Genomic DNA, 26,261 nt, shown 5'->3' on the forward strand with positions numbered 1-26,261 from the left:
GGTCAGCAACCGGGCAGTAGTACTCACACGTTTCAGCCCAGGTTACTGTGCTCTGCTAATGGGTCTGTGTGAAGGCAGGGAGTGGATTCAGTGTTTAGACATTTTTTCAACTCTTGTTTTTGCTTTTTGCTAAGTCCTTTTAATTTCCTTTGCATGTACCTGCTGCATCAGAGTTGGCCAGGAGTGTGTGTGTGAATAGCTTGACCCCCTCTGGTCTTTGCTATGCACGTGTAGCCTCTGATCACCCAGAAGTGTGCTTGTTCCAACCACAGTTGCAACCTCAGGCTAGTAGAGCCATCAGCCTCCCTGCTTATAGAGCACCAAGATCACTATTTTTATTAACAAAGCAGTTGGGTGTGGATATCACCTACCACTCCAAACTGAGAGAACCCTCCCATCCCCGAAACCATAGCAGTAGCAGTCTCCTGGTCTTCATGCTCTGTTTCGTCCTGGCAGAAGCTCCGCTGCAAGTGAGCTGGGGAAGTAAAGGGAATGGGAGCAGCCCCAGGCAAGGATGCCAAAATCTTACAGTTTCTACTCAAAGTTCAGCAGTTTTTCAAACAAACATGCCTTGTATGTTTTGGGTTAGTTGCCAGAGTGACAAACTTGTTTTGTCTCAGTTTTTTTCTACATTATAGTTGCTTTTTTTGAGGAGAGAGTTTGCTGACTTCACTTAGCCACAGCTGGCAGTGCTACCCAGATCATCTGAGACATTATGATTTGAGTAATTGAATTCAAGAAGCTGGAACTTAAAAGAAGATAAAAATTCCTTGATTGGAAAAGGATTGCAGTCCTGTCCAAACTCTCCAAATAGCCCAGGGAGCTGGATCCCACATGCCACAACTAGGAGTTCACATGCCACAACAAAGATCAAAGATCCCACATGCCACATGCAACCAAGACCTGGAGCAACCAAATAAATAGTTTTTAAAAAGCCCATTGCAAACTTCTGATTCCATTGTTTCATTTTAAACAGCTATCAGTTGTAACTGGTGATGGGAACTGGCTAGGGAACAGGGTATATGCTGTGCTTTCTGTTTTCTGCGGTAGTTTTTCATGTTCTACTTTTTGCAAATGATCCATTTATTCATTGATGCTAGCTACTTTCCTTTAGTCTTTGGAGATTGAACTTGTCATTGGTCACCTAACAGTCACAACAGTTCAACGTCCATAGCGTGCATCTTAGACTATAGCAATGATCGTGCAAATTATTTAATGTTAAATCTTACCTTGTTAGGCAAAATGGGTGGGAACTGGAAAAATGAAAATCTCAGTCAGCGATAAGAACTTGTGTCATGAATTTGAACCAAAGGAATCCATAGATCATTGAACTGAAGTCAATACTATGCTCACCTATGAAAGACCAGAACTCAGAATAATACAGCACTGGTTTGGTCGTGGGTGGGTGCGGGGGGCTGTATGGTAAAGAAGGCATGGACTTGTGGGGACCTGGAGACTTACTCTTGGTGGGGGTTGCATCTGAGTAGATACTTACATTTTCAACAAGTTTTTAATAATTCTATAATATATGGTGTTTTCCATACCAAATAATACCATGGTTTGTTTTCACCACCTCACATTAATTGTACTAGTGGCCAGCTTTAGTTTCTGCCTGCAGACTTACACTCATCCTCCAGATAATTACAGTCTATTCTCTTTGCCTCAGAGGTGAGAAAACAGGCCTAGTGAAATTAGACTGCCCATGTAGTAAAAGCCAGGAGCAAAGTCAGTGGTCAGGGCTCCCAGCTCTGTCATGGTGCAATTCTACATCATCTAGTTGTTCCTGTTAGTCTTGTTTTCCCCAAAGAGATTTGTGATGTTCCTAAGGAACATACTACATCTTGGACATCACCTCTTGAACTGCTTAAAAGACCCAGGAGAGAACTGTAAAGTGCTCAGAAAATTCATGTCAAAGTGAATTAAAAAATAAACCGTATTTTCAAGGGGTGGCAGAGAATGAGATGATTAGATAGCATCACCGACTCGATGGACATGAATTTGAGCAAACTCCAGGAGATAGTAGAGGATACTGTACTCTTAGAGAGGATACTGTACTTGGTGTGCTACAGTCCATGGGCCCAGAGAGTCAAACTCAGCTTAGCAACTGAACAACAAAGAGAAAGGGAAGTATAGAGGAAGCTCCACAGGCTGCTGGTTAGATGGTATTCCCAGCTAGGGCTGGGACTGGAGAGCATAGTAGAGTCCAGAACACACGGTTTATATTTGATCCATTTCCCAAAGGTTCACACCTGACAGAATGAAGAAACGGAGTTTTTTTGAAGGTGCAGATTTTGATTTTATTTAAACTGATTATTAGTGTATAATAGTATAAGATACATTTCTTTAAAAGCCACCAACCCAAACCCATCACTGACGATTCAATTAGGAAAGGTGGGAAGCCCAGGCTGGTCTACATAACACATGCGCTCTCCAGTGCAATTTGTAGTTCTCTCAGTTAAGGCCCTCTCCTCACACTAACATAGCTCCTGTCTCCAGTGACTTCCTTCCTATGCCTTGGCTGAACTGGCCTTCTCAGTTAACTGTGAAGGCAGAGAATCAAATTTACAGATTCTTTCTGGACATTTTGATCTTGCACCTTAAATCACATTACCTGTAAAGCTCAAACAGACTCGCGCTTCTTTTTATAAAAGTGAATTTGGGAAGAAAGGCTAGCTAACAGTAAGGGTTAGACTCCTCTGTGCCCATCAGTTGATGCTAGGGATGCTCCTGAAGACTGGAGTGGAGGCAAAGGGGACTTGAATTTGCACGTTTTTCATGCAAATAACCCGACTTAGAGTCTTGGTTAAAATTTTTCCTAGTTCAGTGTCTTTAGGTGAGTCATTTATCCCCTGTAAGCTTCAGCTGACTCATGTCTCCATCATCTGTTGCCTTATTGAGGCAGACAGGCTCCCTCTGCCAGCAGGCTGAATGAGCTAAGCGACCTGAAAACTCCATAGGATGCATAGGGCAAGGTGATGTGAGCTAGAGAAGGAGGGGGAAAAAAAGGATTGAGTAGGATTAAAGAAAGAAAGGGTGGAAAGTAGAAAAGAAAGGGGCAGAATGGACAGATGGAGCCAACACATGGAGCCCAGGTGCCACTTCTGGGCTAGGATCAAGGCTGAGATGATGGGTGACATTGGTAGTTGAGTCCCCTTCACTTCACAGAGAGGAGAGCTGGTCATTAGACCTGGCCTGGAGCCAGTCTTTGGGAAGGAAATCAATATTCAGACCTGACTACCCTGACTGCTACCATTTGTATGATTTTAAATCACAGGATCACTTTGAAAGCCTCTAAATCTTCAACTCATCTCTTTATAGGAGAGTCAGGCTGCTAAAGGGGCTCCCAGCCTGACCTTGGAGCAGGACATATCTTTACATTTCCTTAGGCCACAGAAAACTTGAACCAAGTGGTGTGGTCATACTCCTCACCAGGCTTCAGCAACACAGGCGGAAAGTGAGGCTGTGAAGAGGAAAACAATACAGGTTACACCTTGCCAACCCAGGTTGCACCCTTAACCACTCAGGATGGCTTCTGGACTGGTCTCCAGACCAGTTCTAATGTGAACCAGTTGCCAGGGTAAGAACCATTTATTATTGGTTTGCAATTAGATGAACTCGAACCAGGATAAAAATCAACCACATCACGAAACACACTTTGTCACAGCAAGACTTTCTTAATGAAAGAAGAGGGGTTGATTTACATTCTGGTGCAGGCTGCAAGTGTCTTATTATGGGCTTGAACTTTGAGGAGCATTACTCTAGGCAATAGCTGGAAAAGAAAGGAGGAAGCAAAAGAATGAAAAGATTTGGAGGATCATCTTAACAGTGTGGTTGTATAAAATGAGTAAATATTCATAAGGAGAAAGGTTAAACTGAATAAAGGCTTTGAAGGTACAAAATACAGTTTTTTTTAACATATGAATGCCATGTTAGTAACATGGCTAAGAATTTCCTATGTTTACCTTGACTTGGAGAAGAGAACACACAGACTTTTGAATCATTCAGATCTGATTTGAGTGTTGTGATCTCTGTCATCTGGTATGACCTTGGACATACCACCACTCTTAACAAGCTGGCTTGTGGACTTACCTGATTGACTGCATCAGGCCAGCTCTGAGTCTCAAGGCAGAATCCGGAGTGCTTGGGGTAGCCTGCTCCACTCTTGCCCTTCAGCGTGCCATCCAGGAAGTTGCCCGTGTAAAACTGGACCCCAGGTTGGGTGGTGTACACTTCCAGTACCCGCCCACTTCCAGCATGATGGACCCTAGAGATAAAGCCAGAGCACGTATACGGAGGTCCAGGGTGAAAAAGCAGACAGGGAGAAGCTGGGAAGCAGCTTTGAGATAGGAGTCAGACCCAGCCACACAGCCAGGCAGGATATGGAAGAGACAAAGATGAGAACAGCATGGTAGGAGATTCTCGCAGCCTCTCAGGGGAGGTGTAAGTAGGTGGTTTGCTTTCTTTTTTTAAGTAGGTGGTTTTGAGGATTCGCCGTAGCACCTTCCCACTCTGAGCTTGGCTTCCCTGGGGAAGGCAAAAGCGACTCACCCTAGTCAGATATGTTTGTGTGTGTCAGGGGAGCCAGGCTGGACAGAGGCAGTTTTAGGGCTCTGGGGGGAGACTGGAATAATTTCCCATAAGGAGTTGGAGCTCTCTGCTTGGTCTGACAAGACAACCAATTATGTCTTTTGAAAGAGAAGAGATGCTTTTCTAAGTTAAACTACCTGCCGCCCTGGGGCTAGAGCAGGCAGAGGGCTCCTTAGTCAGCTATCCCCCCAGAATAGGCTGCTAGACTGTTCCCTTTTTTTAAAAAAAGAAAAGCCTCTACAGAGGAGAGAGTACCTACTTGGTCTTATATTTGGGGTCAAAGGGATATACATAAGGCTAGGTCTCTCATAGCCTTACCAAGGTAAAACATCCCACAATGAGGTTCAGGGAAAGATGTTTAGAAAGAGAAAGGCCAGGGACTGAACAGCCAGAGAAGGCAGGAGTGGCGAGAGGTCTCCTCAGGTGGAGGCCGTCTGGAGAGGGATGTGAATAGGAGGCACAGAGGAGAGTGGGCAGGAGCTAGAGGAACACGCCTGGGGTTGGTGCTGGGGCTGTGAGGGAGAGAAGGCTTTAGAAGTTCTTTCTGTTGCTATTAGAGCTTCAGTCATTTTCTCTGCTTTATTTAAGGTCCGTCCGTTCTACAAACATATTGATTATGTGCTAGTGCCAAGCATGGTGTTAGGTGTCAAGGTAGAGGGAGGGATTCACAAGGATGAGATGATGTGAAGTACTCGGAATTTAGTGAGAAGGAGAGTGTGGACACAGATGCCTATCAGACAGGCTGGAGGTGGTGAGCGCTATAGGGGAAACGTAACCTCCAGCCTTCCATGCAAGGAAGCAGAGCATACATCATGAGTCAAGAAAGGACAAAGGACTCTGGAAGTTCAAGGAAAGCAGAGGTGACTTTAGTCAGGAGAAACTGGCACTTCTAGTGGGAAAAAAAAGGCCTGAGAGATGGGGCAGAGATGGGGAGAGAAGAGACAAAGAGACAGAATGCCAGGCAGGGATAAAGGCAGATGAAGGGTGGGGATGAAGTCACCCGTGGAACAGGAGCTTTGAAAAGACACTTGAGTTGTGGGAGACAGTCCCCTGCAGCATAGTAACTGGCATTAATAGGGCCAGAGGAAAAGCTCCTCGAATAGGAGTTGGGATCTCTTCCCAACAGAGGCAGCAAATGAAAAGTACCTACCGTGCACAGAAACGCTTTTCTTTAGATCCCTTCAGACAGAAATTGTGGTCAAAGCCATTCACGTGGAACTCCTGCAGGTGTCTTCCAAGCTCCACTGGCTTCCTCAGGTCAAATGCTGTTCCTTGCACTGAAGCAATTTCTCCTGGTGGGAAGAAGCAGAAAAAAAGAGTGATAAATGCCTGAATAAAATCTTTATACCCTGAAGACCCTACTGGTTCTACCCTCCCAGCCTTAATTTCAATTTGTAAAGGAGGTGGGAGTCAGATCTTAAGAAGAATAAATTATTAGATTTCCTTAATTGTAAGGTGTTACTGACTGCAAGACGATAAAATTCAGAATCATTCAAGTGTGGAAAAAAGTACAAAAATCAAGGAAGCACTTAATTTTCATTAAAGGATAAGGTGGATAAAGGCTGTCCTAACTGTTGAGTCAGTTACCTTGTTGACATTTCTTGCTTTAGTTCTGAGATACCCCAGGGCTCATATCTTCTGCTCTACTAAAACCACTAAGGAGAAGTCTGGGCTTCAAGGGTAGAAAAGAGCAATCAGAATTATCTTGTGGGTGAATTTTCTAGAGATCCAAGGGAAAGAGTGAAGTTCTCAATAGACAATCCTCTAGACAGGGTTTGCCAAAAGACTGTAACATGGATTTTACATTCTTCTGAATATTGTGCCATTTTGCTTTATTACTTTCATTCTTTCCCCAACTTCCAGGTCTGTTCTTTAGATGTTAGGCCAAGCCATCAAACAAGGTACACAAATATTTTGAAGTTAGCTCCATTAAGAAAGCTCAGGGAATGTGCGGGAAACTTCCCCCCATAGGCATGTTCCTGGAATGTGTCAAAGCCAAAGCAGTGGACTAGGTGCCATTCACTCAGTCACTCTTTTGATTGATCAACACTTATTCAACACCTACTGTATGCCAGGCACTCTAATGGGCAGAGATGCCACGTAGATGAGACATGGAACATATTTTTTAAGCTGCTTGCAGCCTGAAGGAGGAAATGGACATATAAGCAGTTCATAACCATAGTGTGTAGAGTGTTCCAGCAGAGGCACAGCTATAAGAAGGAAGACAGGCGGTGTGAATGGGTTGGCTTAGATGTGGTAGACTGGGGAGATTTCATGGATAAAAGTTTAGCAGTTGAGCTGAGACTTTAGGTGAGGTCATAGTAGGCTGAATGGGTGAAGAAGTTTGAAGAATAACTGATATGGAGAAAAACGGCTTAAGTACAAGGTGATTTGTGTGTGTTTATCATATCAGTAATAGCAGCAAAAGCAGTAGTAGTAATAGTAGTAGTAGTAGGGTAGAACCTGCCTCAGATAAGGAAAGAGATTAAGCCAAATTAGCTGAAATCACTTCTCTGGGCCTGGGGTTTTTCATCAGTGCAATGAATAAATTGGACTAAATCACTGACTTTCAACCCCTACCCCATTCCTGCAGAATTTATTGTTAATATTCAGAGGGGAGTTCAATAAACACACACAGACATAAAATAAATATATAGTTGACCCTTGAAAAACATGGGTTTGAAATGTTTTTTGTTGACTTATATGTGGATTTTTTTCAGTAATATTACAGTACCACACTGTCCTTGACTGGTCGAATACTTGGATTTGGAAGGCCAACTGTTAAGTGATAGGTGGATTTTCGACTGCATGGAGGGTTAGTGCCCCTAACCTCTTCATTGTTCAAAGGTCAACTGTACACAACATAAAATACATATATATATATATATATATATATATAGGGACTTCCCTGGTGGTCCAGTGGTTAAGAATCCACCTGCCAATGCAAGGCCACAACTAGAGAAAGCCTGTGTGCAGCAACGAAGACCCAGCACAACCAAAAATAAGTAAATAAAAATTTACAAATACAAATATATATAAGCTAGAGTGAAGCCAGTACAGGCTCTGAGCAGCTCAGCTAGAAAACCCTGGGAACAGATAACAGCAGAGGTCTTTGCCATCTTACCCTAGAAGTATGGCTCAACAGTGAGAAGCCCCTGGCCCTAGGCTCTTTCCCCAAATACAAGGAATCCTAGGTTCCTCTGCAGCAGGCCAAGCAATCTGGCCAATCTTTCTTGAGAGGGAAAGCGGAAAGGGATAGAGCCTTACACAATGATACAGTTTAGTCCTTTTAAAAGTTTTGTATTGTCCCAGAACTTTATAATATATTTTATAGGTAAGTACAGACTTTAGATGTCTAACATATTCTTTCAGGATGTGAGTCATTTTTCTTGTCATTTTTCTTTTCATGTGGTCAGATGGAGATGTTTTAGGAACTTGGTTTCGTCTGTTTTTTGAGAGACATACCATGCAAAGTGGAGCTAGAATCTTAGAGGCTAAGAAAAATTAGGAACTTTTATCTTAACCATTAAAAAAAATGAAATAGGTAAAAAGAGAACTGACTTTTAGCCATTTAAAGCATTTGGTTCCGCTTTTGTGAGTTCCTAAATACCAAGTAACAGGGATGTCCTGCCTTTGGGTGAAAAGAGGGTTTGTTTTTTTTTAACTCAGAGCTTCTGCTCAGAAATATATTCTTCCTGATGTGTGAGGAATAGGGTCTTTGAGTTCACACAGAGCTGCAAGGGGGCCTGGCGTCCAAAGCACCTGAGAGAGACAGGGAGGCCTGGCCAAGACCATTCCGGAGTCTCGGGTCCATGTTCAACCAAGAGAATCTTTTTCTTACCAGAGTCAGCTTTAGGAAAAGTTAAGTAGTATTCTTGAAAACAGCCTTTAAAAGCATTTATTTCCTTTGTCTTGGTTCTACTTTTCCAAAAAAAATTCTTGAGTAGGTAATATGTACACATGTAATCAGTTTAAAAGATGACAGATGTAAAAGGTACAAAGTAATACCCTGTAGTGCAAAGAAGTTCCCTCTTTTCCGTTCCCCACAGACCCAGCTTCTTTCAACAGAAGCAACCACTGTCACTTGTTTCTCACGTACCTTCTAGAGATGCTACAAGAATACCCAAGCATCTAAGTGCATATCCATAAAACACAGCCTGTTTCCACCCCGAACTTTTCACTCAATTTATCTCGGAGGTTGTTGCTGAACGTACGCCCGTATTTCATTAGACAACTCCACTGCACTTGTAGTTTTCTCCATCTTTCTCTGATAATCGATTTAAAGTTTCTTTTGGGGCTCACAATCACAAATTTATATATTTTCCTAGAAAATTATCCATTTCATCTATATTACTCTCATGTTGATTTGTGAAGAGTTGAGGAAAGAAATAATTTATGATCCTTTCAGTTCCATCCATCTGTCATTATTTGCCTCTGCTCATATCTAATTCTGTGGACTGAATAGGTTATCTACTGTTATATTTATTTTTGGGGTTATTTTCCCCCTCAGTGAAGTGGCTCTTGGATTTATGTACTACCTTTTCTGATTCTTTTCAAAATTATAATTTCTTTTATTTTTGTTAATTTTTCTTTTGCTCTCTTGGATTTATTTTTTAATTTTTTTCAAATATCTTGTATTAGATGCATAATTCATTTAATTTCACAAGTTTTAATTAACATATAAGTAGTGCTAAAATTTTCTATTACTTTAATTATAGCACATGTAGGCATTTTCATTATAGATAATTTTATATTATACTATTTATTTACTATATAGTCCTATATATTATGTATACATTTCCATTATACATAATTATTTTTCTGATATCCCTAGTTCTGGGGTTTGGCTTCCTTAAAAAAAATTTTTTTTTTTTTTTCCTTTTTTTTTTTTCGCCACACCACTTGGCACATGGGATCTTAGTTACCTGACCAGGGATCTAACCTACAGCTCTTGAATTTGAAGTGTGGAGAAGTCCCTTGACTTCTCTTTTGATCCAGGAATTATTAAGAGTTAAAACATTTCTAAGTCAATATTGGCTGCATTGTATTTTGTGAAACTGCTAGAGGTTTTCTTCATGATCTTAGATACAGTCATTTTGGGGTGAACTTTCATTGTGAACTGCATCCTTTATCATTTCCAAGTGTCTTTCTTCATGTAATCGAATGCTTTCTGTCCTGAAATCAGTCTTTTCTGATATTCAGATTGAGACCCTCTGCTACTTGGGCTTTCACTTGCTTGGTTTGCTTTTGAGTGCTCATATTTTGAACCTTTCAAACCAAGTTAATCACTTGGTTTGTACATGGCATTCTGTTGGGGTTTTGTGTGTGATTTAATCTGAGACTGTTTAATAGGGGCTATTAAGACAGCACGGACTTCCTGGATGGCACTGGTGGTAGAGAAGCTGTCTGACAATGCAGGAGACATAAGAGACATAAGCGACTTGGATTGGACATAAGATCCCCTGGAGGAAGGCATGGCAACTCACTCCAATATTCTTGCCTGGAGAATTCCATGGACTGAGGAGCCTGGTAGGGCTACAGTCCATAGGGTCACAAAGACCTGGACACGACTAAAGCAACTTAGCACGCATGCATTAAGAAGACATATGTATATTCTAAGTGTTCTTTGTTTGTCACTGTATTTTATGGTGCGTGTTTATGAATTCTAGTTGCTTTTTAAAAAAAAAATCTTTTACAATATGGTCTGTGTTTGTGTGTTCCTAATAATTTAGAAACTTTGTATTTTTGTTTTAGTGGTTACATCTGTATACAAGAAACTTCAATATAATATATTCAATTCTCCGTTTCTTAGAATCTTCTGAACTCCTTCCTCCTTTTCTCCTCTGCTTCCTGAGTTGGGTTTCTGACACTTTCTAATGTAATTCTAATAATGGCACTTCTTTTCCCAGTAGATGGTGCTAGAGACACAATATAAAGAGCTTACTGTACAGACATCCACACGGAGTTCAGTCAAGTCCTCTAAACCCTGAGCAGTTCTGAGGGCTGAGCTTGTCCGATCTCTAACATCAAATCCTGGGTGGTAGTGACCCCACCGGGCTGTAACGACTGTCCTCTGAAGTCTGCGTGACCAACCATCTCCCGCACAAACTTTAAAAAAGACAACAGTTAGACTGGAAAAAAGCAGCTGTTTTCATGGGTTCAACAAGATTTTAATCTTACCAACACATATTCCAAGTGATCATTTATGTTTTGCTTTCTTTCCTAACTTTAAATGGTGCTCACAATATTTAGTGCTTTCTTAAAGCCATATTTGACTCAAAATCTAACCCTTTTAAGATAGTCCTAATATGATTGCCTGGGTCAGTCAAGATTATTTACTTTTCTTGAGTTTAAAGAAAAAAGAAAGTCATGGAATTTTCATGAAGGCAGCACCCCAGGGCACCTTTCATGTCTATTAACCTGATGTTGTGCAATCTACAAATCAGTATTTACTTTAGTTTTTCTCTCTGTAAAACAAAGCTGCTATTATTTGTTGCCCTCCACATTACATGGAAATATTTGATAAATGATATGCCTGAACATTTTCAGGAAGATGGCATAAATAAATGGGCCAAATTTCAGGAAATACATATATATATAACACAAGCAGAGCTTAGAGAGGGTAAGAATTCAAGAACAGCAGAGAAGTCCTGACTCAAAAATCAGACAATGGGGATAATCCTAAAATGAGATTTTTGCTAAATAAGAAGAAAAAGAGAAGGTTCTAATCGAATCTTTCCCAGCCTTATGCCCTGACACACTCCCTCATGTGCTTGGTGGTCAGGCATATGAAAACTTTGGTATTTGTCTCCCAGATTCACTATGTCTTTGGACTCTTTCTTATAACTGGAATGAGCTTTCTGGCCCCCCACACCATTCTGGCAAAGTCCACTAGGGTATTTAAGAATGCTTATTCTCCAATGCTATTTCCTCTGTGAGGGAATATATCATCCACAGCTAGAACTAACCCCCTTTTTGACTTTGTTCATCCTGCTTTGAACATACTTTCCCCCAAACATTCATCACATTAAGGCATAACTCTAGGATTATATCAAGCTATATATCTATAGGGAATGTGAGCCCCTAAAGAGCAGGGACTGTATGTGTCCTACTGATTTTTGTATCTTCTGAGCATTAAGCAGAGTCTTTACTTGATTGAAAACCTGATGAATGAATCAAGTAAACAGATAAAAAAACGGGCAACTGTGAATGTTGTAGCATCCTGTGACAAAGTCAGAATGAAAGATTTAGAAAGAACCTTAGGAATTACCTCATCTAGTCCCCTCGCTTTGCAGATGAGGTTGGGACCCAGACAGCTAAAGGGACCTGCCCAAGGTGACGCGTCTCCATCGTGTCAGAGTCTCCAGGCCGCTACTCAGGCACTTTTCACCTCCCCTTGGATGGACTTGGCTGCAGCCCCTCCCACCCTTAATCCCCAAATACTCTTGCTTTTTCTAAGAATTTGGAAAATGAATGTGCAGTTGTTTTAATTTCTGTTTATCCGCATACGTGAGTTCCTGCTCTGGTGCTAAGAGTAGAAGGAGATATGAAAATAGCTCTCTCAGCAACGCTGAGTGTACATAAAATGAAGCGGAAATGAAAAGGGTGCCTTCAGAGAGGATGTCACATCACCAGACTTCGGTTTTGAAGCCACCAGAAAGCTATGGTGTCAGCAGAGAGAAGCTGTTTTCTTTTTCTTTGGGCCACACTCCAAAGGCATGTGGGATCTTAGGGCCCCAACCAGGGACTGAACCTGCGTGCCCTGCATTTGAAGCATGAAATCTTAACCACTGGACCACCAGGAAAGTCCCCAAGAAGCTGCTTTCTGATAAGGATTTTTTACCATCCTGAATAAGGCTGGATGTGTGCTAAGGTCTGAGCAGCAATGCCTGGCAGATGCCGGGCTCTGACCCAAAGATATGGCCTTATAGCTCTGGGACAGGGGAGTGGCCTGAGGCAGTACTTCTGTTTCCCCATTTCAGGGAAAGTCTGATTGCAAGCCCAACTAAGGACCCACTTGAGATTGCTGTCATGAATTCTGAGTGAGACAGTAGCTTTTTGGTGGCAACGGTAGAGAGTATGGAGGGGTAGGACTAGTCAGGGTTGGGCTTTGTTAGGAGAACACAAGAACACAAAGAGAGGGGAAGGGCATTGAGAGCATATGAAAAGGGGTGATCCGAATAATGGACTTTTGATCTTAGTAGGGAAGGAGGTGAGGAACAGTGACAGGGTGGTGGGATCAGTGCTACAGGTTCTTGTAGCACTGAAGAATTATTGAAGCTGAAACAGACATCTTACATTATGATAATAGAGGGCAGCGATAAGAGGTAGTAACAAAGTCGGGGGTATGACCCACAGACCACAGGAGTGAGTAGCTGCAAAGCTTGGAGGACAAGATCATTGCAAGAGGATGTCAAGAAGCTGAAAGGTCATGGTATCATCAATACGGATAATAAAATAATTAAGAATTATGACAAGAGTGTTGTTGGAGTGACAGTGAGCCAGGAATAAGGTCAAGTCTATGGAGTAGCTCAACAAAGAGAGCTCATGGGGGTGTCACTGTAGCAGCTACAGCTGCCTTATTCTTGCAAGAAGATAATGTGGACCTGAGCAGTGGAAACAGGACTCTCTAACATTCCAGATCTCCGTCACAAGGCCTTAAATCTTCCTCTACTGCATTCCTGATAGAGTTATAATTGCCGGCTCTCTGGAAGTAAAGGAAAAAGTCACCCTTCACGAAACTCATCTGTCTGATTCATATCTCTTCTCTCAAATGAGGGATTCTTATAGGAAGTTGGCCTTTTCCCCATGACTGCCTGTGGCATACTGCATTTTTCAAAGATGGCCACTCCAGGATAGATCCATCCCACAGGCTCTACTTACAATGTGATGCTGACACTCCTTCACCGAGAGGTGGAGTCTTGTTTCCTCCCTTAAGCCTGGATGGACCTTTGTAACTGCCTTAACCAACAGAACGGGGCACAAGTGGCGCTATGTGATTTCTGAGGCCAGGTTCTAAATACAGAGTGGCTTTGGCTTGGTCCTGTCTGCCTCAGAACATCTGCTCTTGAGCCTGGCTGCCAAGTTTTAAGGAAACTCAAGTTGCATCAAAAAGCCATGTCAAAAGGGGTATTTTGGCTAACAGCCTCCAACCAACAGTCAGCATCAACTGCCAGACAGGCAAGTGAATGAGCCTTCTGATGATTCCCATCCTGGCTCTCTCATCTTCCAACAGAGGTCCTAGACATCAATATGCAGAGACAAGATATGCCCTGTCTAAATTCCTGACCGCAGTGAGAGATCATAAAGTGTTATAGAGCAATAGATAACTAGTGTACCGCCTTGGGATGTTTTCACCTCTTGGCACTTGACAAGTCCTGACAGGAAGTGAATTTATCCCTCCCTGCTATTTTTACATAGTCAGAAGTCCCTTTAGATGATTCTGCCTTAAGAACACTAACCCTTGCAATTACTTTTGCATAGGGAAGAAACAAATATAAATTTGTTAGCTCACTCTTTTTTGAGTATCTTTTATGTACCAGGCATTAATCTGACCTCAGGGGGTCTTCCCTGGTGGTCCAGTGGTTAAGAATCTACCTCATAATGTGTGGGTTCGATCCCTGGTTAGGGAACTAAGATCCCAGATGCTGCGGAGCAACTAAGTCTGCACGCTGAAACCACTGAGCCCACATGCCACAGTCAGAGAGTCTGAGAGCCACAGAAGATCTCGCGTGACCCAATGAACATCTCGAGTGCTTCAACTAAGACCCAAGGCAGCCAAATTAATGAATTAATTAAACTAAAACAAAACCACAACTGACCTCATGGGACTTAGAATCTGGTGAAAGAGATGGACGATAAAATAAAAACTCACAGGAGAGTATGACAGATGCAGTGAGTATGGTGTTCAGAGGACCCTGATGGAGCAGGAAGCGGCAGCAGCTAGTGCAGCCAGCAAGGTTGGGAGAGGTTTTCCAAAGATGTGTCCCAAGACTGATCCTGAAAGGTAAGTCGGAACTGGCTAACTTGACAAAGGCGTAGGACTACCATCACCTGTGAAGGACAAGAGTGGTCACGTGAGTGTCACTCTGGCAACTACCACTCCCCATTCTTGCAAGAAGATGATGTATATCTGATTATTGGAAACAAGATTCTCTAACATTGCAGATCTCTGTCACAAGGCATTAAATCTGTCACAGGAATGGACTCTTGTTGTCCATATTTGGGGTGAAGGCAAGACAGTTATGTTATACATATCCTATGGGCTCCTGGCTCTGACAATTTTTGGGGCAAAAGTCTTAAGAAACAGAGCAGAAGGTAAATTAGTCCTCATGAGCTCCTGGCTGAACGCTGACTACTGAAATGATGTTCTGCGTAACATCTGGACATGGACGCTCTTCTCGGTACCTGACTGAGAAAATTCACCTGGGGTGAATTTTAATTCCATGCTTTTAACTTCCCATCATCTGAAATAACTCTTTTTGCTTCCTGGTGGCCCTAGTGCCTGACTCTGAGAAGATAAACAGATGGTCACTGCAGGAGTCACTGGGTCTTCATGTTTATTCATTTTTTAGCCCTCTCCTTTTTGGCAGGTCCCCTTTCTAGCTTATCTCACACAACCCAGTAACATAAGTGCACAATGAAAACCAGAATCCCTCCAGACAGTCCTCAGCACAAGTAACTCCTGTTTATAATAACAATTAAAAACCATTTTGAGAAAATAGAAAAGAAAATCTGGCATAGACATTCTAGAAAAATTTGCGGGGGGAGGGTAGGTGGGAAGAAATTTTCTCTAATAATTTTTTCTCCTTTGAAAAATAAAGAGTAAAAAAAAATTAAGTATATTATTCAAAAATTATTTTCTATGATTTGTCCTATACATTGACTTATGAATCTATGTAAGATGTCTTAGGATTTAGACAGACTTACCAACTGACCTTCATAAATTTCTTTGCCTCTGTAAAATTCAATTTTCCCACTTATAAAATTGGAGCTAATAGTGTTATCTACAAAATACAGATACTGTGATTTTTTTTGTTCTTCTTTTTGTTTGTTTGTTTTTGTCTGAACCATGCAGATTGCAGGATCTCAGTTCCCAAATCAGGGATCAAACCCACGCCCTCGGCAGTGAAAGCACAGAGCCCTAACACTGGCTGGCAGGGAAGTCCCCGGCACTGTGGCATTTAACTGAGGGAATGCTATGAAGGGGGTTGTGCCTCTTGGCCAGCACCTGGCATATAGTCAGTGCTCTCTCTGTCTGTCACACATATACACTCCAGAAATACAGAGAACAGAACAATTATTCATTATGGTCTTTAAGTTATTAATACTACAGGAAAAGTACACTACTTCCTCCAAAGAGCACTGACATTTTCATTAAAAAAGATTTCTCTTTTTTGAAACTTTCTCTCTTAGTGATTTTTTAGTCTAAAACAATGGTTTTTTAAAGTGTCTCTGAATCATGGGCTCCTTTGAGAATATTCTAAAAGTTATGGGCTCTCTCTGCAAGAAAATGCACACACACACACACACACACACACACACAATGTTCCTAAAACCTCCAAAGTCCAGTGATACATGCCTGGTTAAGAATCTCTGATCTATATAGCCTGGTGAGTATTTTCTGCCTATCCCACTACTTGTCACAAAACAAGCTGCCCTCTGACGCTAAAATGCACCTTTGGAATGTTGCAGTCCCATAACCTGAGGTGTTTAGTCAAGAAACGCAGCCTGAGTGTCTCCTGGCAGATTCCTGTAGCAGCATTGTAAAGGCCTTGCGCAATACACCAGGCCTCCTTCCAGACTGCTTATGACTCCTCCATATTCTTGCAGCGTGGACAGCTAGTATGTGAAAGGACACAGAAGCTAGCCTTAATCTGAGCGAGTCAACAGCACAGAGAAACTGCAGGAAAATAATGTATCTGAGAAAGTGCAAATTGCCCCCATGACAGCTGATTAAGCAAACTGTCCTCTTGGTCACAGGATATATCAGAAGTCATCACCAATTATTATTACCGGCTTCAGGAGCATCCTGTTCACTTGCTGGGAAAACTCAATAGATGTCAGAATGGATTTTAGAGTCAGAAAGTCCTGGATTTAAATCCCAGCTTTCTTTGCTATAAAAAATGGTGGAATAGTAATATAGTTGCTATTAGGGACCGTAGCCAAGGGTAATAACAGCATAGACTTTGGAGTTAGGGAAACTTGCTAGAAACGTTGACTCCACCAATGACTTACCTGTTTAACTTTGTGCAGGTTACCTGACCTCTCCAAATGCCAATTTTTTCCAAACGAGGCTTAACTGAAGCATAACGCCTATTTCAAAGGGTAATTCAATGAGCTAAGGTATGTATATATGCTTAGCTCAGTGTCTGGTACATATTAAACACACAGTAAATGGTGACAATGATGATGATGATGGTGTGCCGGGAGCCGGTGAGGCATTCCACTCGTGACAAAGGTCATGAGGAAGGAGGCTCGGCATACACAAAGGCGGGATCGAGCCTCAGGAGTCCGCCCGGATATTCTCGAGCATTTTCCCCCAAAAAACCAGAGTCTGCCTACTTTATTGCTTTGTGCTCTCACCTCTGACTTTACTGGGGGCTGTCCCCTACCACCATCTCGCTCTCTCTGTCAAAGAGTTAACTTACAGCTCCAATTAATAAAGTTCCTGGGCAACTAGGAGTGTTTAAATCCAAACCCCTCAGCTGGCTCTCTAACTCGCCTGACAAGTTTACGTGGACTCCTACAGCTATGCATACGATTGTTTACAGTCTCCCAGCCTCGAGAGGCATGGGAAGCTTAAGATATTCAAATAGCTTAGAGCCTCTCAGAGAGTTAGAAACTGTCAGAATAAGACTAGTAAAAGATTTCATTGATGAGTCAATGTTTGTTGTCAAGTTTTCACATCCCCTGAATTGTATCCTTGAATGTGTATTAATTAATAGTTGGTATGTAGAAAAAATAAGTAGTGGCCTTGGTGTTAGTAACTTTAGACCCTTAAGGTAATAAATTCTTTCCTTTGTTGTAAACCCATTACACATCCGCCCTATAGGAATGCAATTTTATCTTCGGAAGATGGCGCCAAACCTTAAAATAATTACTCTTAGAGAAAATAAGTCTTTGTTGATAAGTCCTTGTCAAGAGTCATAAAATGTTAGTAGGCCTTCTGGCCAGAAGATGATGTAAATCACCTAAACCATTTGTATACGATAAATTTGCAGGAAAGAAACCCTGGTTTTTGATAAGAATCAAAGACTGCTGACTTTACATCCCCTATTATCCTCTATGTGTAACTTAGGGTATAAAAACCCCTGTTGAAAATAAAGCTACGGGCCTTGCTCACCAACGCTTGGTCTCCCCATGTCATTCTTTTCACATTCTGGCTGAAGTCTCCATCTGGAGCGCAGAACCCACCATGCTTACTAATTATGCCTGGGCTTCTAATACCCACTCGAGAAGGTGTCTAGGGTGAGGCACCTTCTGCTATTCGAGAGGGCACCTGCGGCCTACATAAGTGGTGCAAACTTCTTGTCTTGAAGTTTTATTGGTCTCCCGCGTAAACCAAGCTACTCAGCCTCTTTTCTCCACTGAATTTTCCTACTGAGCTATCCTCATTCTATTATTCTTTATATCTCTAATTAGCATATAAATAGTCGCCTAGGCCGTCTCTCCTTCGAATACCCTGGATCAGCCGGGGCTGGACCCCGGCAATGGTGGTCATGCTGCTGCTGCTGCTAAGTCACGTCAGTCATGTCCGACTCTGTGCGACCCCATAGACGGCAGCCTACCAGGCTCCTCTGTCCCTGGGATTCTCCAGGCAAGAATACGGGAGTGGGTTGTCATTTCCTTCTCCAGTGCATGAAAATGAAAACTGAAAGTGAAGTCGCTCAGTCGTGTCCGACTCTTCACGACCCCATGGACTGTAGCGTACCAGGCTCCTCCGTCCATGGGATTTCCTAGGCAAGAGTACTGGAGTGGGGTGCCATTGCCTTCTCCCGATGGTGGTCATAATAATAGCTAATACTTACTAAGCTCTTAACTAAATTCCAGGAACTGTTCTATGCACTTCACACATATTACCTCATTAAATCTTCACAACCAATGAGGTAGGTCCAGTTATTACCTCCACTTTACACATAAGGCCCGCAGAGGTAAAATACATTGTTCAGCATCACAGAGCTGGTGAGAATTGAAGCCTAAGCAGTCAAGGTTTGAGTCTGTGTTAACTACTGTGTTTTTCTGATTGTGATGAGTCAAAACCAGCCCTTTTAAATAGCCATTCATGGTCATACCAAGGACTCAATTCACTAAGGCCAGTGAATTGAGTCCATTTCTCTGGCTGGGGCTCCTTTGCCTGCCCTGTACGTTTCAGCCCCATGGTGGGGGACCTACTGCCCAGGAGCAGGTGCATTTCCAGGGTCAGAGGACATTGATCCAGGAGGGTTTGGGAAGGTGGTCTTGAAAGGAAGGTCAAGACTACCTTTCCAAACCCTCCTGCATCCACTGGACTTTGGCACTTAACTACTCTGGCATGAGAGGGACAGCCCTTCTACCTGACCACACAGAGATACAGTGTTTGGGGTTTGCTTGAGGATTTCAAAAGGTGAACACATTGGGGCAGAAGAATTTTCCTGCATGTTTGTTTTGCTGCTTCAGAAGCTCCAACTACAAAGGGGGACCAGGAAGCCCAGGCTCACAGGAAAACCCTGGCCTTCTGCTCTCCCCCAAGAGTCACAAGGCTTCCACAGTCATGGTTCACAGGAACCCAAAAAGATCAGCAGGGACAGGTGGGCTGATGTCCTTACACCATGGAAAACATAGTCACTAAACACAGAGAGCCAAATTATGTTAACAGCCTAGGTCAGAGAACAGAACCTGTGAAGGAGGGGGGAGAAACCAGTCCAGTCTTTCTGGTCAGGTGACCCAGTGGCTGTGACAAGAAATGGCTTTATGACATTTATGACAAGAAATGGATTTAGCCCCTCTGATCTCCATCAGTGCTTCACCTTCTCACAAATCACCCCACACAAATATACCATCTAAGCTTCAAGGCACACGCCTGTCTCCCTCATCCTGAATCTGCTGCCCCAAGCTCCCCTGACACAGAAATGTTGGTTCCATTATAGCTGCTCAGCCTCCTTTGGCTTAGTTTGAACACAGTTCTGTGTTTGTACTAGTGGAGCGAGGCAGGCAGCCTTGAAACACAGGGCCAGCCGCTCCAGTCTCACTACCTGCAAGAGGTGGTCATTATCTTCTCTGCAACAGAGTGCCCTACATACCCGGAGTTCTACTTGTCTTTGCACCTGTCCCTGCCCACAAGGATAACCTCACATGCTACAAATGTGGGAGCAGTTCTCTGTCCTGGGAAGAATTCTAGAATGGAGACATAAAAGGAAAGAGGAAGCACGCTCCCCAGGAACCAAATGCAGTTGCATTCAAATATAAACCACTGGCTTCTCAAATTGGGTCACATGGCCTGTGGCTCAGGGAGCTTGGAGGGATGAAGCATCCGGGCTTCAGTGAGCAGAATCTGCAGGGAGTCATCAAACAGCCTCTGATCTGTGGCTAATCTAGATGAAGATACAGGAGGTTTTTCTCAAATGATGACAGAGAGCATGAAGCTGGAAGGCAGATATGCTTGGGATAACAGAACCAGGAATCCAAAAGAAAGTATAAAGTGGGGGGTAAAGCACTGATGACAGGATGAAATTTATGGACAAGAACAGATGTGTGAGTCCTGCATGTGTCTGAAAAATAAAAACCCAAACCAAAGGATACCACCTAGATTTAGATTACAACTCTTAATCCTAGGTACAAAACAATCTGAAGTTCTATTTCCTCACTAGTGAAACTGGGACACTGTGGCCCCTCCCTCATGAAGTTGTCATGAGGATTAAGAACAGTTAATACAGGGAAAGTGCTCAGCACAGTGATGTGATGATGGTTGTGATGGTAACAGGTAACATGTAGATGGTTCTTTGTACAGTGCTTCATAGCCAGGCAGTACGGTTCCAGAGCAGGTGGTTCTTAACCATCATATTATAGTAACTCTCATAAAGCTTAAATCTAGTTAGTACAATTATTACCAACTAAGGGAGAGATGTGGGCTGCCCTGGTAGCTCAGCAGTAAAGAATCTGCTTGTGATGCAGGAGACATGGGTTTGATCCCTGGGTCGTGAAGATCCCCTGGAGAAGGAAACAGCAACCCACTCCGGTATTCTTGCCTGGGGAATCCCATTGACAGAGAAGCCTGGCGGGCTACAGTCCATTGGGTTGCAAAGAGTCGGACACGACTTAGCGACTGAACTATCAACCAAGAAGAGATGTAGCTAAGCCACAGTAGGTGTGAAAATGACTTTAAGGATGTGGTTGGCAGTCAGTTCAATGGAAGTTACGTAAAGACTGTAATGAGGTTGTTGACAGTTCTTGTTACTATTTGCAGCAGAGGCATCACAGGATGACCTGAGGATGTTCTGCCTCAAGAAGAAATGACTTTGAGGTGACAGGACAGCTGCCTGCTAAAGTTACGAGGCTGCTCTTTAGGGACCCAAGGCCCAGGACTAAGCCAGGTGGGGGTCAGCGCTAGGTAGACAGATTTCAGCTCAATATCAGGAAGGCCTTTCTGACATGCTGGTCCAGGATGGGCAGTGAGCATCCTGCCCAGTGTCAGCAAAACCTATGGTTCTGAGATTCAAATAGTCGACAGGTGAGTGGTGGTTGGAGAAGATAAGGTCCTGTCCAGCTGAGACATTCCAGGGCTATAGGTACAATGGCCCATGAGACAAACACAATGCAGAAAGTTGTTCCCTTCGGGGGCTCCCTGTGATTTCTGGTTAACTCTTTCCTCTTTTTTTAAATAAAAATCTCAGCTTGTCTTACCTAAGGAAGCCATTGACGGAGAGCAGTTCTTTCCAGAATGAGCTACAAAGAAAAGATTTTTGTAAGAGAGGCCTAGGGTCTTCCCTGGTGGCCCAGTGGTTGAGAATCACCCTGCACTGCGGGACCCCTGGTGCAGGAAGATCCCACATGCTGCAGGGCAGCAAAGCCCACACACCGGAACCACTGAAGCCTGCGTGCTCTAGGGCCCACGCCCCTCAACAGAAGAAGGCACCATGCATCGCAGCTAGAGGTAGGCCCTGCTCACCACAACTAGAGACAGCCTGCGGGCAGCAGTGAAGACCCAGCGCAGCCAAAAATAAATTAAAAAAAAAAAAAGCATTGACGTGGGAAGTCCTGGAGCAGAGTGGGGTATAGAGGTAGCTAAGGGGTAGCAGGAGGACTCAGGATTGTTAAGGAGAGGAGTCAATGGGCAGAAAAAGGTGCCCAAAGTGAGGAAAGCAACAAAAGTTACAGGAGGTTACACAGAGTGGTGTAGAGCCTTTTCAACAGCTACTCAAAGCATGGACCAGGGAGCATCCGCGCAGGCATCGCCTGGTGCTTGTTAGAAACAGGCTCCACCCACACCAAGTCAGAGTCATTGCCAAGTCCACCAGGCGACTCGTGTGCACTTGAAAGGTGAAAGACAGTGATGTGGAAACCATCTAAGACAGACCCGGGCTCACATGTGCTGTGCTTTCGTCTCCAAAAGAAAAAGAAAAAAAAGGTGGGGCCGGAGGAAGACCTGGAGTCTGATCTCCATGGGGATGGCCCAGCTGTGCCTTCCAGCCCAAGCTGCTCCAGTGATGTCTGTGTCTTCCGTCGGGTTCAGAAGAGTCAGTCAAATCTGCATAAGGAAGCCAGCTGTAATGGGGCCTGTGGGCACAGCTACTCATCTGACACCTAATTAAGCCATCTTGACAAAATCATCTCTAGAATGCCCGTTATTATTTTAGGAAATGACACAAAGAGAATGATAATTAAAAGTAACAGCCTCGGAGTGAATTTGGACTTCATTCCAGTGGTTGGCAAGTCAAAGCACCTTGGGATTTTTTTTTTTAAGGTAACATTTCTATAAATTTTCATAGATCACACAACCTCAAAGCTTGTCTCTGCTGCAGGTTTTTTCCTCTTTCCTTTGCCATTGCTTTGAGTTTACAGCTTTATTCTACTGCTGTTTTTTTCTTTTTTCCCCACTGAGAACTTTTTGATCTTGACTTACAGTGGAGGAGGGCACTACTTCTGGATATTCCATACCATCTGAAGCAGAAAATGCCGAACACCATCACATAACGTTTTTCAGGTGAGAAGGCAATTTTACACTCCACAGATGGGCCCATGCGAGGCCTGTTCATGCAGAGGATTTTTCCACCCCAGACTTCCATCCGGATGGTATCCGGGATTTGCGCTGAAGTTCACCCACTGCCTTCCTGCTAGACCCGCTCTCCTCCTGAGCACCGCCATGTTCCCCTGGTCTTCAGGGTGTCCGTCAGGGCGCTCACGTCCTTTGTCACCTGCCCGGGCCCACTGTCTATGACCTGAGCCACTTGGTCAGTAACACCCTCGCTGTCCAGCCTTACGCCCTGTCCCCTCCTCCTGCTCCTCCTTCCTGACAAAATGCACCGAGGGATCATCCCACAGTCCACTTTCTCTGCTTCTGACTCCAGCTACCGAGAGAAATGGAGAGAACCCCCAGAACCAACTGCGGCCACCACAATTTCACAGTCTCTGTCCTCTCCTGGATTCTCAGCAGCACTTGCAAACATTTCACTTCTCTTCAGTCAGCTCTGCTCCTCTCCCACCAAAACCCTCCTCTTCCTTGATCCTGCATTTCCATCTTAGGGAAGCACCCTCTTCCCTCTTTTCAAGTTGTTTGAACGCAGATTCAACACCAGGGGCTTCCTGAGCTCACTTAGGCAGCATTTACAGCTCTACATTTGAGCAAATGAATGAGAATCTCTAGGGCGGTCCCAAGATGCCGTATCTAGACATTGCCTTAGCTGGGAACCACTCGCTGGCCTACATTCCCTGACCCTCTCATCTCATTCCCAGTTACTCACCAGTTGTCAGTCTGGCTTCTCTCCTCACATCTGAGAAAGGGGCAGCAGTGACAGCCACTACAGCCCAGGCATGCTGCCCAGGTTCCCAGTTCTCTGGAAACTGATGTGGCTGGTCAGTCCAAGACAGATGGATACCTTTTCTCTTTTTTTCGCCTTCTTCCTCTGACCATCTTCTCAGTGCCATTAGTGTGAGTCTTTCTTGCACTTTAAATAAGTTTGGTGGTGGCCTCCAGTTCCCCTGGGTTCAGCCCTCAGACCCCTTGACCATCTCAGTCTATGGTTCCTCCCTGGGAAATCCGTATGGCTTAATCTACAAAACACATGCTGAATTACATTCCTGCTCTCATTTCTCTCGTAATGTATCCATTCGTCCAACTCCTTGCTGGACATCCCCACCTGGTTGCCCCCCAGGCATCTTAACCTCAAATATCCCTGAGACCAAATCCACAGTTCCCCCAGCCCTTCCCCTTCTTCATTCCAGCCCTGTGCCAGCTCCTCCTCCTCTATCCTGTGCTACTTAATCTCTCTTAATATCTCCATTTCTGCTGCCCGGGAGCTGCCCTAGAAACCCAGACGCCATCCTATAGCCTTCCTGCTTCCTCATTTACTACATGTCATTCAGGCTTCCTAAGTTTTACCTCTTAAATATTGTAAGACTACACTTCTTCCATCTGACTTGTTGCGGTCATCCTTATTTCTTGCTTGGTCTACTGAAATAGACTCTTCATCAGACTCTGTCTCTAGTCAAGCCCCACCCCTGACAGTGGCTGGGGTGATATTTGTAAAATGCCAGTCTTGCTAGGTCCATCCCCTGACTTAAATGCTTCAAAGTCTTCCAGGATTGAAAGATAAAATCCTAGCTCCTTAGGATGGCACAGAATGCCCATGGTGACTATATTCAAATACCAGGCTGGGACCAGGGTGATGCAATCAGGGACCCAGGGTTCAAAACTTAAGGAGACACTCATTCTTGGGTGCTGACCTTGCACCTTCATGGCCCTGAGAATGAGTGCTGCCTTACATTTTGCACCATAAAATTGCCTCACCCTAGCCTCCACCCTGCCCAACTGTCTCTGTAGCTTTTGACTTAACAGTCCACCCCCACTCCCACCTTTTGTGCTTAGTACTCTTACTCTCCTTGTTGCCAGACCCTCACAGACACACCTCTCAAAGCTCAGAGTGATATCAAGAACGCCTCTTCCAATCCTGCCTCTATGGTCCCTTCGTTCCATGGGCATCACCGCTACCACTGCCCTGACTACATCAGTCTCCACTCCCTGTGAGCTTCTCAAGAGCACACATAGTGTTTCTCTGGCTAGCTGAGAATCAGCTGGTGCTGATCAGCAGCAATCAGCAGGTGTTCTACCAATGTTGCTGCTAAGTCGCTTCAGTTGTGTCCAACTCTGTGCGACCCCACAGACGGCGGCCCACCAGGCTCCCCTGTCCCTGGGATTCTCCAGGCAAGAACACTGGAGTGGGTTGCCATTTCCTTCTCCAATGCATGAAAGTGAAAAGTGAAAGTGAAGTCGATCAGTCATGTCTGACTCTTAGTGACCCATGGACCGTAGCCCACCAGACTCCTCTGTCCATGGGATTTTCTAGGCAAGAGTACTGGAGTGGGGTGCCATTGCCTTCTCTGTCTACCAATGTTAGCTGAACTGAATACAAGCCTGCTCTCAGAACTCGCTTGAGTTAGCCTCAGACCCACAGCTACCTCTCATCTGCTTCAGAATGACCTCTAAGGACTGCTATGTGCCAGGTATAAACTCGAGCCAGGCCTCTGTCCAGACCTCTGAGGGCAGAGGGGTGGCTGTTAAACCATCAGCTTTCAAAGGGTGGTAGTCAGAGTTTTAGCAAACGACTCCCCTTCTGACAAATTAACTTGATGTTAGTCTGAACTTTCCAGAGGAGTTATATAATGTCTGGCCGAGCACTATTTCTGAGCTTTCTTCCTGCCAAATTTTCAGCATGCTGGCTCATGCTTGCCAATCTTATAGCAGTGATATTTTCTAGTAGGGAACACGAGTAGCTTTGGGAGTTATTCTGGATCTCATAAAGTTGTTCCCGGGGCCATTTTATAGAGTGGGTTTCAGTAACACATCCCCTCGGGGGTATTGTTGCTGCCAGGAGAGGTCCTTGGAGTTTCTGTTGTTGAACTTCATTGAGTACCATCTAGGAGGGATCTGTCATAGACAAAACAGCTCTAGGGTAAATAAAACTGTAGCCTTATTTAGGGGCTTCCCTGGTGACTCTGATAGTAAAGCGTCTGCCTGAAATGCCGGAAACCCGAATTCGATCCCTGGGTGGGGAAGATAGTCTGGAGAAAGAAATGGCAACCCACTCCAGTACTCTTGCCTGGAAAATTCCATAGACAGAGGAGCCTGGTAGGCTACAGTCCATGGGATCGCAAAGAACTGACCATGACTGAGTGACTTCACTTTCACTTTACTTCTTTGGGGATGCGCCCTGTGCTATGTCCATGGCTGTATGTTCTCCATACAGCCTGGGTATACCTAATTTGCTCAGCCTTCTACCTTCCCCGGGGCTGTATTGTACCTGGCACCTAGTACGTGATATCATCTGGTGACAGGGCATGGGAGGAGAAACTTGGGGGCCAGACTTGGACCTGGAGGGGCTAGTCTCCAGAATTGCATAGCTGAGGGTAACAAGCAGAACACCATGCTCTGGCTTTCCGCTTACAGGGAGGCCCAAGAATACTGGAGTGGTAGTCTATCC

General features: G+C 44.1%; 1 protein-coding gene across 1 annotated transcript in view; it reads right to left on the minus strand.

Annotated features, from left to right (window-relative positions):
• Nucleotides 1-2,271: 2,271 nt before the first annotated feature.
• GALM (galactose mutarotase (aldose 1-epimerase)) overlaps nucleotides 2,272-26,261 on the minus strand; it is a 56,389-nt gene continuing 32,399 nt past the window's right edge. Inside the window, exons 5-7 of the mRNA XM_010855584.1 lie at nucleotides 5,738-5,879; nucleotides 4,090-4,264; nucleotides 2,272-3,460 (exon numbers count right to left, since the gene is read on the minus strand). Coding sequence (XP_010853886.1) covers nucleotides 3,383-3,460; nucleotides 4,090-4,264; nucleotides 5,738-5,879 — 395 coding nt within the window. The 3' untranslated portion in view covers nucleotides 2,272-3,382. The remainder of the gene's footprint in view (nucleotides 3,461-4,089; nucleotides 4,265-5,737; nucleotides 5,880-26,261) is intronic.

This window comes from Bison bison, unplaced genomic scaffold, assembly GCF_000754665.1.
Source record: "Bison bison bison isolate TAMUID 2011002044 unplaced genomic scaffold, Bison_UMD1.0 scf7180017864366, whole genome shotgun sequence".
Classification (NCBI taxonomy): domain Eukaryota; kingdom Metazoa; phylum Chordata; class Mammalia; order Artiodactyla; family Bovidae; genus Bison; species Bison bison.